General features: G+C 34.7%; 1 protein-coding gene across 3 annotated transcripts in view; it reads left to right on the top strand.

Moving 5' to 3' along the window:
* BtbVII (BTB-protein-VII) overlaps positions 1-16588 on the top strand; it is a 57199-nt gene that overhangs the window by 8799 nt on the left and 31812 nt on the right. For all 3 annotated transcript variants that reach the window (XM_071586626.1, XM_071586625.1, XM_071586628.1), the window contains exon 5: positions 8305-8410. In XM_071586626.1, coding sequence (XP_071442727.1) covers positions 8305-8410 — 106 coding nt within the window. The remainder of the gene's footprint in view (positions 1-8304; positions 8411-16588) is intronic.

Here is a 16588-nt window from a genome sequence, read left to right as displayed (position 1 = left end):
TCACCACAATGCACCATTTTGAGAGAAACAAATTGCAATAAATGAACAGAATACAAGGTGCGGCAATTAGATAACCCAACTAATGCTATAAAACATTTTATTGATTACCAATTACATCAGAAACATTATTGCCTTCAATGTATTTTCCTTTTTGTTCCCTTGAATATTCTGTACCAATTTTCCATTGTTCAAAGCAGTGCTGGAAGTCCACTTTTGTCAGCTTGTTGAGAACCTCCATTGCTTTTGCTTTCACAGCTTCCGCATTGTCAAATTGTCCCTTTAAGCTCCGATTTGACCTTAGGAAATAAAAAAGTCACAAGTGGCCTGGTCGGGTCAGTACAGTGGCTAGTCCAAAACGGTGATGCCATATTTTGCAAGGAGTGCCTTCAAAGACAAGGTGGAATGGGCTGGCCTATTGTCTTGGTGAAGCATCCAGGAATAGCCTTTCCATAAATTGGGTCTTCGTCTCCTCACTAGTTTATGGAGGGCAGTAGAACATTACCATAATAATGTTGATTTACTGTTTGACCTTCAGGGACCCAGTGAATGTAGGAAATTCCATGCCTGTCAAAAAGAACAATCATCATGGCTTTGAATTTTGATTTTTACCTTTTTTATGAGTTTGGGCTCTTCTAATGCATCGATTGGCACTTAACTTCAAGATCATTGGTAAAAACTGCAATTCATCACTAGTAATCACTCTGTCTAATAATTTTGGTTCATTGTCAATGTTTAAAAGGCCAGCACAGATGTCCATTCTTGACTCCTTTTGCTCTGGAGTGAGTAGTTTTGGCACCATTTTTGTACACATTTTTTGCATGTTGAATGATTCTTGCAAAATATGTCTCACACTTTCTTTGTTAATTCTTGAGATTTCAGTAAGTGTGTGGACATTCAGACAATGATTTTTGCTGATCAAGATACCAATTTTCTGGATGTTATTATCCATTTTTGATGTTGATTGTAGTCCAGGGCATGGTTCATCTTCAGTCATTTCATGTCTTTGGTTAAGCCTTTTAAAACACTGTGCAATAAGCATGCACTTCAATATACTTCTTCAATGTGGAATGAGCTTTTGTAGCAGTTTTCCCCAGTTTCACAAGAAACTAGAGGTTAACTCATTGCTCCATCTGAGCCTTGCATTTTTTGACAGCGTGGCAGTGCTAGGACTTGAATGGGTGATCGCTACAGCGGGACTGAGTGACTTATAACCATGCTTGTAGAGCTCAGGGTGAGGGTAGCATCAACAGGCCCAGACGTATTCAAACCTGATGCGACACGTTTGCTGATTACCGATAGCAGCACCAATCTGGGTATTTAATTGCCACACCTCGTATTAATTTGGCCCATTACTGTATCTGATATGTTTTGTTCTGAAGAGCTTAGTATTTACCTATACCCAGTGGCTGTTTTATCAGATTTAAGATGCTTATGTATTTTTGCTCTTTGTTGAAAGTTTTATTATTATTTTATGAGCTCATTTTTTCCATTTGATGGGTGCTAAAATAAGGCTTGAACTATTGTTCTATTTGTTTTATTGAAAAAATTGTTTTCTTGTCTCAATTTTTAATTAATACCTTCATATTATAATCTCATATTTGTGGCTTGCATATACTTCCATCATATTTCATTCACAAAAATTATCCCTATAAATTAAATAAATAACTTGTTAGGTTATTTAGGTAATATGATTGCCTGTTGACTCAAAGATCATGAATTTGTTTGGTCCTGGTTAGTTTATTTTTTACCTCAACTAATAACATACCATAACTAACCTGCTCTATTTTTACTAATCTATGACTACCTTATTTAACACCACTGCTATCTCTACCTGACTCTCCCTAACTGTAAATTACTAAAGTTTTAATCACATCAATCATACTGAGCCCTACCCTGTCAAAAATTTTCATTCCTCCTCTTACAATTATGTTTGCCTACTTCACTTTCCTCAAAAGTTATCCTAAAATTCTTAAGCTCCTAGTCTAACAACATTAGAGGTCCTCATTTGCATCTTCTTTCCTGTTTCTATCAATTAGGCTATTAAAGGATTTAATAAATTCTGAAAAATCAACAAATTTTATGCAAAAACAATAATTTGAAACCCATAGTAGAGGAGTGGGCACATAATAAACAAATGTAAAAGAGGATTTAAGGATGACTCTTACCATTTTCAAGGAACCAACCATTGTTAAGACCCATTCTCACCACAAACACCCAGGTCTATGAATTCCAGAAAGGATCCTAATGTGCTTACCCTCTTATCCTCCTAATTTTGGTGAAGAATGGCACCTTTCATGACTACACAATCATTGGGGTGATGATGGGTGAAGTAGGATATCCAGAGGTAGGCTTTTCTAAATTTACAGGATTGGGGTCCCTGTTATACCTGTCTCATAAAATCAACCCTTACAGGCATGATTATCACATCATGGATAATATGGAGGCTAAACAGGGAGGTTTTATGCGGGTGGTTTGAAAAATCTGTCCTTGAATGAAAAATATGTACCTTATTTTTCATGATAAACCATTATCATTTTTCAACATAATATCCTTATAGGCAAGTATTTTTTTGAAATCACCTCCCCATAATAAAATGTCCCTTTTACCGGCCTTTTTTGCATATTGGAGAGTAGATATTTGGCCAAGAGAGCTAAATCTGGAGAATAGGTTGGATGGGGAACTAATTTGAATCACTTCTATTAATTTTGTGGCCATAACTGCAAAGGAGTGAGCTGTTGAATTTTGATGACAGGGAAGGGCTTTGAATGGGCTGGTATTGTACATTTTTCTTGAATTTCAGTTTCAACCTAGTCTAATAATGTTATATAATATGCAAATGTATTAGTCTGACCCATTGCCATGTATTCAATCAGAAATATTTCTATTAAATACCATAAAACAGCCCTCATAACCTTCTCAACTGAAGGAATGGTCTTGGCATTTTAGAGTGCAGACTTCAGTTTTCTAATACTTGCTTGCGATATGCAAATCTTAATTCTTCTTAGACTCAGTCTTGGTTTCAAGCATGTTTAGTCATGTTTCTTCCTCAGTAACAAAGTGGTGCCTGGAGTTCTGAATATTTCACTGAAACAGCTGCTATGGAACATGTCATATGATTTTGTTTTTGGTCAACTGCGAACAATTGTGGCACCCATCAATTTGGAAAGCCTTGTCATATCTAAATGCTGATGCAACATATTATGTATCCATCCACTTTAGGTGCCTTCAGCTTTAGCAGCATGCAGAATCACTCTTCTCTCATCCATCTCTATATCATGCAGTTTATCAATAATTTATGGAGTGGTCTTAGAATTTACAATGTAACGTGTACATATATGGCCACTCTGAAATTTTGAAACCATTTTAAAAATTGATGCGGATTCTCCAAAATGCTTATCAAGTTCTTCTTCAGTCTGCTTAGGCAATTTTTCCTTCATAAAAGAATGCTGGATCAACTGATGAAATTCTTTCTTCAATTTTTTGGGAATCCTTTCACTTACTCAATTTAAGAAAACGCTAAATACAGAGTAATAATCTTTTGGGCTGAAACCTGCTGTGTGCTCCTTCAAGAGATGGCACTACCTACCTACACTACCTTAAGGTAGATTTTGGATGGGCATAGACTGATGAAATACTTGGGCATGTATAGCCTCGCTAAACTAAACATAACCTGACACCCTGCGCTACAATAAACTCTTCTTCAATTCCACATACTACCTTGATCAAAAAGTTCCCGGAATAACCACCGTGTGGCGCTCCCATCGTTCCGATTTGAGTTCTGTTTTTTTTTGTTAAATTGGTACATCTGTTGTTGATATTCCCTTTAAATCTTAGTGTCATAACTTGACATTTGCAAAAGTTACGTAGCCAAGAGTACATCTATCTCTGTGTGTGTTGGCGATTTTTTACAATTTCAGAAATGGATTTAAATTTGCAACAACAAACTTGTATTAAATTTTGCGTAAAAAACGGATTTAGTGGCGCACGGACGTTGGAAATGTTGGAAAAGTGTTTCGGCAACGATTCTCTAAAAAAAACGGTCGTTTACCAGTGGCACGAGCGGTTCAGAAGTGGTCGTGAGTCAATCGAAGATGATGAACGCAGTGGCAGACCATCGACATCGAAAGTCGGTGAAAAAATTGATAAAGTAAAAGAAATGTTGGTCAATAACCGCAAATTAACCATCAGAGAAATAGCGGAGGACTTGAACATTGCCTATGGATCCGCCCAAGACATTGTGGTTAATGATTTGGGTTTCCGTCGTGTAGCAGCAAAGTTGGTGCCAAAAGACCTCAATTTCATGCAAAAAAAGAGACCGTGTTGACGTCGCAAAAGACATGATTTGCGAGGCTGAATCCGATCCCACATTCATCAAAAGGATCATTACTGGAGACGAGACGTGGGTTTATGAGTACGACACGCAATCCAGACATCAGGCAAGTGAATGGCGTTCACCAAATGAGCCGAGACCAAAAAAACCACGTCGTTTTCAGTCAAAAAAGAAGGCAATGCTGACGGTTTTCATGGATTACAACGGTGTAGTGCATCATGAATTTTTGCCAGAAGGCCAGACAGTAAACAAAGAGTATTATTTGGGCGTTATGAGACGTTTGCGTTAAGCAATTTGCCGAAAGAGACCAGAAATGTGAGCAGAAAACTCGTGGATTTTGCACCATGATAACGCACCGTCGCACAGTGCTATCATTATTCGTAATTTTTTGACGAAAAATGCAACAAATACCATCCAACAGCCACCGAATTCACCTGATTTGGCTCCCTGTGACTTCTTTCTGTTCAATCGAGTTAAAAAACCATTACGGGGAATGCGTTTTAGCAGCCGAGAGGAAGTAATGGAAAAATCGCAGGAAGCACTGATGGACATACCGAAAACCGAATATAAAAAATGTTTCGAGGATTGGATCAAGCGCTGGCATAAGTGTGTTGCAGTCGATGGGGATTACTTTGAAGGGGACAATATAGATTTAGATGAATAAACTTGTATTTTTAATTTTCTGAATAAATTCCGGGAAATTTTTGATCAAGGTAGTACTTCCTCCGCTCCTCTTTCTGTCCAACATTTCCATCCTCCTTCTTTCCCTTCTGCACTTGCCTAACATTCTCCTCTATCAAGGTCTTCAGCATCCCAATGATATGCTCTGATCTACCTTTTATTCGTCTCCATTGAATTTCTACCGACAAAAGGAAGCCTAATACCCCCTGCCAACCTAGTGGCAATAATTTATCAGTATTTAACTTAGCTGGAAAAGTTCATCATAATTTGTAGATTCTTTTAAGGGATTTAGAATCAGATTAAGTCAGACTAGCAGATGGATAGGAGTCAAAGGTGTCTTAATGTCACAGCTTTTTCTCTTGTCAATTAGTGGGCTATGCATCTACTATGTCACTGTTCAATGTTAGGCCTGGAGCTTGTTTCTCAAGTCAATTTACAAGTTCTCCGGTACAGTCTTGTGATATAGTGCAAAGTTGAAACCGTCATACTGTTTAATGCTTGTAAGTAATATGTGCTGTAACATTTATTTACATTAGAAGACTCGATATGTGCCGATTTCATGTATACCCTTAGTTATGAGAATAAGGTTCATGATTACTAAGGTGGTAATGTGCATGCCTACTTACCCCAAAAGCCATGGGTTTGAGTCCTGCTTTGGTCATTGTTATTTTGGTGTCTCAATTCATGGTTCACTCAATTCATTCAACCTATTGTCAAGCCAAGATAGGGTTATTGGGATCCCAGGATTCTATAACACATCAGCGATGGCCATTTCGAAATACTAAAAGTTTTGAGTGAAAGATGTCATATGAGAAAGTCATTGGAGAAAATTTTCAGACTGTATTTGGCTGAAGGAGGGGAAAAATTTTTATTGAGAAATTTGGCAGCAATGGATGTTAACTTAATTTATATGTACCAGGGTGGTCTAAAAAGTATCTGATTTTTGGCTTAGAAAAATATCCTACTTATATGTCAGGATTGAGACCCTAATCCTCTTCAAAGTTGGTTTCTTGCACCTACACACACAGATCCTTCCACTGCCTAAAACACTTCTGGAAGGCTTTTTTTGGAATAGTGTTTATCTCCGCCATTGCATTTGGGTTATCTCTTCCCAATTTTCAAAACAGGATCCTTTCAATGCTGTCTTCAATTTATGAAACAACCAGGAGTTGCCAGGAGCCATATTTTGAGAGTAGGGAGGTTGGCAAATAAAGGAATTCCATGCTTCACCAAAAAAATCTGTATCAGGTGCAATGAATGAGCGGAAGCATTGTCACGACACAACTGCCAGTTTTTAGCCGTCCAAAAATCTGGTCGTATGCATCAAACTGCATCACTGAGTCGGCAGAGAACCTGCTGATAGAACTTTTCTGTCTGAGTTTGTCCTTCTGGTGTGTGATTTTATGAGACAGGTATAACAGGGACCCCAGTCCTGGAACATAAGGAAAACATGGACCTCTCAGGGAATTTACCATGCTGGAAAACTCGGGAGAATATTAGAATTTTGTGGTTAAAAAGGAAAAATTGACATTAAAGGTTGCACTTGGCCTTGCATAAACATTTATAAGACCTCTCTGATTAACCTGCTTGCTATTCATGATATAATAATTGTGGCTGGTATTCAGAAATTTAGACATTTAACTTCCTTACCCTCCTCTCCATTAAATACTGCTTGCAGAAATCTCAATTTCTCCCTTGACAACTTGACTCAAAAACAACTGAATTTCTTATGTGCAAGGTTTGAATAAAAAGTATCCCTAACAATTTTTTCTTGACATGTGTGTGAAGTGCTGAATTCAGATCATCGGTTAAGTATGTGCATGATCACAGATTGTATTGGCATTGATGAGATGACAGTGAACGCCATTATCACTGAAAATTTGAACATGCTAGAGATCTGTACTGAACTCGTCTGTAAGGTCGTGACAGACAACCAAAAGCAGAGTGGAGTGACTGCTTGCAAAGACCTTCTGCAGCAGCATTGTGATGATTTCCCAACCCCCTTACAGTCCCAACTTGGTACCAGCAGACTATTTCCTGTTACCAAGAGTGAGATCCTCCCTCAAAGGCCACTACCATGAGACCTTAAGGGCCATCAAAGAAGATTGTACGGATACCCTCAAGGACTTTTTGGAATTCGCCTGCAAGGGAGCCTTCGAGTTGTGATACTCGAACGATTTATTTTTAATTTTTTTAATTAAAATTTTTACTACACTTGTAGCATTGGCTCCAAAAACTTGCTGAATCTTATGAATTGTTTCGCTTTTAAAATTGACAAGCTTTTAACTAAATATGATGGAGTATCTTTGCTCAACTCAATCAGTCATTTTGAGAGAAATGGATAAGTGATGAACATGAATGACAGCACCTAATAAGGCAGCCTGTAGGCAATAACTGGCTCCATCTAAGGTGGATAAAAAATTACATTTAGCACATTTAGCTGTCTTCTCCTACTGTGCACAGTGGCCTTGCCCTCGAGGCACTACTATGCACAGAAAAATTCAAGGTTGGATAATTTTTCCAACAGGCCTTGTATAGACATGTTCAAATATACAAAAGTGTGTTTGTGTAGGTTTCTGTAAAACTATATCAATGTGTAAAACAGTGTGTAATGGATCTGTGGCACAGGGAGGGGTGGAAAGTGTGGGATAAAGAGTGTGAATGGATGAAGGATATTTCTCTTTGAGAGGATCCTGTGTTTTCATAATAAATATGGGTTGAAGCCAATGACCTTCATGCTTCACATGAAAAGGCTTATAAGTATTAGCGCAAAACCATCAATCTGAAGGTCAAGTTTTATAGATGATTGTAGATTCCACCAGGAATTAAGTCAAATAACATGAGAAATTCATGCATTCTTAGTATGATGCAGAGTTCCTTTCACTTTGGTATTATCTGTAGTTTCCTGGAAGGCATTAGAATCGGAGTGGTTTTAGTTTGGGGTAGTCTAGAGTTATCTCCTGACATTGAGCTTGATTTCATTCTCTCTACCCTCATTGCTCTATCTGGCCTAATTTTTAAATATGAAATGGGAGCAGAAGGGGTCATAAAGGGAAAAAATATCGACTTATTTGCTATTGCTCTCTTAGGTTTTAATGAGAACATTTTTGTCCCTTCCTGGTATAGATTTATGTATATTTTTCATTAAATTTTGGTGAATGCATAGATACCACAATGACTTAACATGTGGTCTTTACAATGAATATTGCGCTCAGCATTCCTAATTCCTTTTTATTATTAAGTGACATGGGTTTTTTTCCGAAGTTTTCATTTGTTATCCTTTTATTTTGCAGACACCTACACATGGCAGTAGTAGTGATGTTGGTGATGGAGGAGGAAATAGCATGATGGAGGAGCCTGGAGTATCAGGAGCTTCAAGTAGTGGTCTGGGAGTACAAGGTAAAAATTCTTAACATTCAACATTCTCTATTTGTTGTCAATGAATCAAATGAGAGGTTTGGATATGAGTTTCATCTCTGCATGAAGGTAGTCAAATTTTAAACAAGAAGCTATTGTCATATATTTGCTGCTGATGTTGAATACATGGTCACCTAAGCAGGTTTCTAACTATGGAAAAATGGTGTTATATTTATATTTGTGAGCATAGAATAATTTTTAGTTATTCACATAGTTGAGAAGTTGATAAACTACTGTTGTAGTGTTTACATATCACAGAAACACTGAGAGAGTATTATGGGGCTTCCAGCAGTTCTTTTCATAAGATAAAATCACAAAATACATTTTATTACATGTCAGGTAAACCCAATTCTTTTGAGTGGTTGTACTTAATCCTGTAGCAATGGATGTGTGTCATATTTGAATTATTTGAAGTATTTTCTTTTGAAAATTTCCTATCAGTATTATGAGATATTGTGAAGGTATGAGCCTACTTTGATCAAGTATTAAATTTATTTTCATGATTTTTATGCTGCATATGAATCAGGTTATTGAATCTGAGACCTTATGCATAATTTAGATTATTATATGCCAATTTAGCTAGAGGAAGAAATCCATGCTGCCCATCATTAGGAATGAATTTATTATGTGATATTAGAACACAATTGAGTTAACCGTGTTAGGTATAATTTTCTGGTGATACTCATAATTATTGAAATTGAAAATTTGTAGAAAATATTTAAGTGATATAAATGAATGAATGAGCAAACAAACAAGCTGGAGAATGATATTAAATTCATTCTGTTAAAATTCCCTAGGAATGGTTTTTCACGCCTGTGAATTAGCATAGATTAAAATTATCAATATAATATGATGATGAAATAATTTCTTTGCTGCATAAGTTCCCATTTACAAAATTTAAGGAATCAATTTTGTTAATATTACCTGATTGAGAGTTTTTACACAAGAGATGAGAATGGGGTTAGGATTCTTTAGGATCCTTAAGGTTGTATTTGATTGCTTCAACTTTAAAAAGTGTAGAAAAAATCAGAGTAGTCCATTGAAGCTACTGGAAGGTATGATATTTTTTTGAGTGATATCTTTAAATTAGTGTCAATAATGTGATCTACTGGACATTTTTGTAAACTGTATAGTTGTTAAACTGAAGTTAAAACAAAGCACCATGTCATGAGTATTTCAGAACATGTATTTAGAAATCATTATTTTGTGACTTCACTGCAACAGTGCATACACTAATAATTCATACTCATAGAAGTGCTAATTTTCCAACATGGCAAATCATTATCCCTGAAATTTAACCTGAAAAAATGTGGAATTTTTTCTTGGAAAACTGGAAAAGTTAAAGAGAACTGGAATCCTAGAAATATAGTTGTGCTATTAAATAGGAGCAGCATTATTACCTTAGTGAAGGTGACATGGGCCATGTATGTGGGCACTCACCGGCAGGTCATCATCCCAATTTCAAATATTTAAGATACTACATGTATTATCTCGTATTTAAGATTTTATTTTTATCAATAAACCATACATGCCCTCAGGCATCCAACTATTGTTAAAACTGATAAATTTGCATTCCAACTGGAGATTTTAGTGTGCTATTAGTTTCTTTTGGCTAATTAGGCAGTGGCACAAAATAATTTCATTTATTTCTGCTTGTACACTGTACAGTGAGGTACATGTAAATTATATGTATTTTTACCAATGTTACAGTTTGCTTGAATTAAGTTCCCAAAACTGTTTTAGGTAGTTATATTTGGTTTAACAACGTTGATAGAGATTGAATTCAACAATATTGTGAAGCAAGTGAATCAGCATAAACAATATAATGTTAGAAGAGAAGACTGTATATCCAAAATTCTAAAGAACTGGAATATTTCAAATAAATATTTTTTATACATAGATTTCCCATGTCAACCATGGTTTATCACCTTAGGCTCATTTAAGGCCAAATTTTTATCTTCTAGATTAAAGAACTGTGGAGAAATCTTATGGATATGCATTTTTGCACAAAAATTAATATTGAGAATTTTTTTCAAAAGAATTGCATGGCTGGAATTCATTTCACTAAATGATGCCTTATTGCATTTTTTTAAATTTCATTGTTACATTAAATAGTATCAAATGCATTAGAGCAAAGAGTAAGGAAAAATTATTTGGCATATTTCTATTTTGCCTATGAGTTAGGCGCACAATGGAATCTTTGGCTGAGAAAGTATAAATTCCTCAATTGATGATGATTAGCTTGGGGTTAATAGTTGAAAATTATCAATATGATATGACAATGAAATAATTTCTTACTTAATCTGTGAAAATCTCTACTAATGGTTGAATATACCCCTTAGCTAAGCAATTACATGAAAGCTGTGTTTTTGAAAGGCTGGCATTTCATTGTTTGGATTAAGTTTTAGTTTCCTGCATAGGATAAAAAATAAAAGTTAAAGTGAAAAAAAGAATGAACTGTAGTAACATTGCATGAAAAAGTGATAGTGCTAGAAAAGATTGATCACAAGTATTTCTGTGTGCCTGTGATAAGGTTAATGGGAAAGAATGAGTAATGGAAATGAAAAAATTGCAAATTGTTGATCAGACCAAACATTGAGAGTAGAACTAGTGTAAAATTGTTGTGTATTCCAAAAACAAAGGAGGCATTAAATATTTTAAACAACCTCATCATCGCTTTGACAGTCTGAGAAAAGCTGGTGTAATTATGCAAGCATTTCATGTCATTAAGAGGACAGAATTTAATCTCACTTTAGAGAGGAGAGAATTTAATTCAAGTAAGTGTAGGCGTTCAATTTTTTAGAAGGGAAACTAGCTTCATAATGTGAACCTTTTTGGCAAATGAGCTTTGGCACATCCAGTCATTTCAATTAAACTCAGATGTCAGTTGGCGATAAATGTACATTTAAGGGGAAATATTCATTATTACATTGAGATGTCCAAATATCTGTGTAATTCAAATATATGGTTCTACCTCCTCTATTAGTGGTTAACATTTTTTACATTTCCTACTATAAGAGTTCTGGTATCAGTGACCTGGAAAAAGTCTGACGACATGGAAAAGGCATAGCTCTAATATGTGATGAAAACCAATTGAAACTGTGATAAACAATGAGAATAAATAGTTATTAGCATTTGGGTTGGTTGAACGGACTAAATAAATATGTAAAAATCTCCATGTAGCCACCATAATCCTTGTATTGGTAGCATAGATTGTTTTACTTTTGCTATTCTATTATTTAGTTATTTATTGTTATTTTATCATTCTTAGTATTCCCCTGGTAATTGATATTACCATATGAATTATAAACAGCTTTAGGAGGTGAGCAATTATTAATGAAAAAGATATTCCTGTACTTTTCCAGTAAATTTAATTTTAATCATCCATGTACTGGTAAGCAATAGTTTTAGTTTTTCATTTGGAGTAAAAAAGCAGCGATAGATACAGTAGAAGCTTCATTAGTTGTATTGTGATTTTATGAAAAATATTACTTAAATCTGGTGAATGAGCAGTCCCAACTTATTAAATATGTACTCATGGATTTATCATTTGAGGTTAGATCAATTTGGTTTAACAGTTTTACGTTAAAATAATTTCTCTCTGGGGGAAGCTTCGAATTATTTTTATGTTAGAAAACAACAATGAAATATCAGCATATTCTGAATGTGCTATTTTTTTAATAATGCGGTATCATTCCATTCATTTGCTACTAATTATGGCATGCTCTTTTAAAATTCATCAATTCAATATTGTTATTTATATCCTTACATTTCTGCAGGAAATAACTAGATAAAGCAATGCTACGATTGTTTGTACATGAAACATTTATGGGCAAATTGATTCACTTTAAGAATACATTAATTTGCATTTTCTGTCTTGATCAAATGCTTAAAATAAATGCATTCTCTATATCAACTACCCTATTCCAACTAAATTGCTGAAATGCATGCATAATTCATGACAGCGAAAAGTTTTTTAATATCTTGTCTCTGCAAGTGTCATCATTTTATACTGTATATTTTGAAGTGCCTTTCCTTATTGTTAGCAAAGTAGACTGAATTATCTTTGAACACTTTTTCTTGGTTAAATTGAGGAAGAGAATGTGCAAGTACTTGTATTTTTCCTCATCTGTATGGGATAATAATGAGTGATTTGCTTGGTACCAGAAAAATTCTAACCTGAAAAAACCATAAATATCGAGTCATTCTGCAGCCATGGGCTGGATAAAATATAAAAAAGATACCAAAATTTAATATATTTGATAGCATATAAGATGCACTTTTTCTAAAATAATGGCTTAACAATGACTAGGTGCATACTGTAAAAAATCCTCTTTGTGAAATATGTACTTATTGCATATATTTTAAAGAATACTGTTTCCTTCTTTTTTATCAAGTTATGAGACTTTGAAAGTTGAAATTACTTTGCCATTCATATGTGTATTTTTACATGAAATAGAATTTGTATTCATTTGTCATTTGATTATTGTTTCAATTTGTTGTGATTGCAGAAATGATTTTATGATCACTTTCAAGGTGAAAGTTGTAATGACAAAGAATTATTGTCAATGAATGCCTCTAGTTGATGTTAGAAAAGTTATGGTGAATACTTCTGAGGTCAGGTAGATAATGCAATTTTGAGCACTTCTTCTCTCTGATCAATGTGTCGAAAACTATCTATGGAGTTGTGGCAAATCAAAAATTGAATGAAAAAGTTTGTTATGGACCGAAAAGCTGCATCATTGTCTCCTTACTCATTATAATCAATGGTATTAATCTTTTAATGTTATTTAACTCAATGTATGTCTTCAATGAAATGTCATGGTTGGTGCCCCAAATATTTTACCTGAAACTCTCTGAAATCTTTTGATCAAATGTAATTTTTCCATAATGTCTTTTTCAATTAGTGAGATGAAAAAGTTTTTTTGCTGAAAAATGCCTAGCAAATCAACTTTATTTTCCAATGATACCATTAATATTCCAATAACATGAATAGTGTAGGAGGAAAAGATGTCTCCGACCAATCTAGATTTGCACTCTTCGTGGTTTGGACAAGCCCACTGTAGTGGTTGTATTCATGAACTAAATATTACTGTTATTAATTTTTAGATTGAATTTTAATGATAGGACAATGGAGATTTCCAAGAACTATTTTTGCTGAACAAATATTTACATCATATTAAAGTTTTTTAACATAATTGTTTAAAAAATACAATATTTAGTAATCTTTTTAAATTTGTTTCATCCCTGAGTAAATAAACTTAGTATTTTTTTCACACAAAAAACTTTATTAAACTATACTGGTTTTGATGCATAGCATGCATCATTTTTATATCTGATCATGCAACAACACCAAGTATAAAATCTCATTCATCTCCAGGAAATATATATACTTTTACTAGGAGGGTAGGTGGGCTATGGAAGGGAATTTGCGGTGGGAAAGGGGAAGACAAAGAGTTTATGAATGCACTCTGTTGATGAACAATAAACCTTCCAAAAGAGGTGACTATCTTACAAAGACGTCTTCGTTAACTACGTCAAATGTCCAGTAATATACTTTTTACTTTTAACTGTTCCAGCATGTCCATTTTAGTCCCGTTTTCCTCTAGGTGAAGTATTTCCAGAACAAAGTCTTTGTTATGGTCCATATCCTATAGGTGCTTGGCAAAATTGGATTGGGTAACATTCCTATTTCGGAGATTTCGCTTGTGTTCCTCGGCATGAATTCCATTATTTGTGACAATTAATTACTTAATCTATTAAATTGTGCTGCAACTGTTAAGAGTTGGCTGAAAAAGATTTATCAATATTATTTCATATTAATGTTTTGCTATGCATGTCACGGCTACATGATTGGTATCATTCGAAAGAAAATTTAAATTTCCACCGATACCGATATATTTATTTGATTTTTGTGTGCCATAGCTTAGGAGTTTGGGACTTGCGAACCAGAATGAAAAAGTGCTTAAAATTGCATTATGTACCAATCCTTAAAGTATTTACCAATACTTTTCTAACTGTGTATATGTATGACAGCTACAGCTCATTTAACATCATAAAAAATAATCTTGAATTTATGTTAAACCGATGTTTATGATCCCCAGCTGAAATGTGAAATGTAGATTCTATTGTATTTCGGATAGTTAACCTTAATCTGACATTATAAGAGTAGTCCATGTGAAAAGTGATGTTACTTCAAAAATCAATACCAGTGAAAGTCGTTAGCCAGTCATTCACTGTGTGATGGATATTTGAAAGCCCAGACAAAGCAGGAGCTGAAGATGCTTGAAGTGGAAAGGTATATCTGCTGAAATCATCAGAATCCTCAAAATGAAAATGTCGTCTTTCACACAGCTAGTGAGAATAGTTGTTTTAATGATTTGTGTCAACAAATTCTTGATGCAAACCCTGGTTCTGTTGAGAAGTTTTGGTGGATCTAACAAGTTATTCAGTAGCATATTTGAAGCCCCAAATTTTGGATAAAATTGTGGGGAGGCATTGATTGATTGATCCTTTTGCCTCTCCTGGCTACAATCTATCAAGCAGAGTTTGGCTCCAATATTTCTAAGGAGATTAAGTTGATGTTTTGGCTAATATCTTGTCTTTATACCCTGGGGCCTCAAGTTCAAATTCTATTGGTGGCATAATTTTTCTGAGGTACCCTGGTTTCTACTCATGCAGAGAGCTCTTCAAAGTGGAATATGCTGGACGACATCCATCTGAAAATGAAATTAGATGGAAGACAGACTCAACTTCAATGTCCTTGAGTTAAAATGTGAATTCCTTTGTTCTTATTTTAAGAGTAGGTTAATGCTGATGCCATAGGTTTCTGTCTACTCCTATTCTCTGAAAAACCTATGCCTATCAACTGCTACTGCACTGCTAAACCTGCTAGTGTTATCTGGTTAAGCATTCCACCAGCTTTTTCGTGTGCAATGATTTCCATGTATTTGGAGTTTCGTCTTCTCAGAAATTTTGCTTTTGTTATTTTGATCTTTCAGTTCCATATTCATTTCTAAATTTCCTTGTGTCTGTAATAATTTAACAAAATCTCTTGCTTTGACATTTAATTCTAAGTTATGACCCACTTCCAAAAGTTCACCAATTACACTTTCCTCTTCAAATCCACTGAAGTTCGGCATTCGTGTATAATTCAGCAGTAACATGTCTGAATGCTGTTATTTGTTGTGGCAATTATCTTTCTGTCATTACAGTTGTCTAGTGTAACTGGATTTCCCCACTGTTCTCCTAGGTTTTTCTGAAGTCATACTTTTTTGTTGACACATGAGGGATTTATAGTAGGAATCGTGTGTAAGGCATTCATTCTTTAGTACTGCCCGAAATCAAAAGAATTTGAGAGTCATCAAATAGTTTGAGTCATCAAACTCCCAAGACCTGGAAATTGACATACTCCAGGATAGAATTGATAGCGCTGCAGTCTTCCATGGCATTTTAAATGAAAATTCCAGATTTCCGCTGTTGATTATGGAATAAAATAGAACTACTGTTACCATGAGGTTCAAGAGTACCCTGTGTTTAGTTAGTACCTAACTAGTGTATGGTAATGCTTTTCAAAATGTTTCTAAATTTTTGAAATAGTTCTATTTTCTTTTCGGCAAAACAGTGCGATCTTCAGGTATTTTGAAAATCAGTAATAAACTTTTCCATTTACATTTTAAAGTCACACGTTGCTTCTCATCTTGTAATACTGTCACATCATCGCAAAGGTTTCATATGTACAATATCCTTTTGTTAGCAATGAGTGGCCCTTTGGTAGAAAAACTACCCAAATCCAGCTGTATCTCAGGCTGATCTTTCTCTCAATTTCAATGGGTTTCATTGTATAATGGTATTATTGTTCTCACAAAATCTTCAGAGAATTTTTCCGTGAGCTTGCATCAATAAGTATTTTTGGAAACACATTTACAGTAAAGTGTGAATAATTACTTGAATATTTTGATTAGTCCTTGAATATGAATCACCACCACTATTATTGCAATATACACCATGATTGTTACATTTATCTCATCTTGATGGCATCTAATTATTTCATGTACTTTTTGATAGCATTTACTTACTGTTGATGCAGAATTATGATAATTCAGTAAAATACGAAGTATCCGATTATTTCGTGCATTTGATATTTCTTTGTAACCATCG

This window comes from Hetaerina americana, unplaced genomic scaffold, assembly GCF_022747635.1.
Source record: "Hetaerina americana unplaced genomic scaffold, ioHetAmer1.1.p SCAF_24, whole genome shotgun sequence".
In the NCBI taxonomy this organism is placed as follows: domain Eukaryota; kingdom Metazoa; phylum Arthropoda; class Insecta; order Odonata; family Calopterygidae; genus Hetaerina; species Hetaerina americana.
Note: the sequence above shows the minus strand (reverse complement) of the source record. Positions and strands in the feature narration are given on the sequence as shown.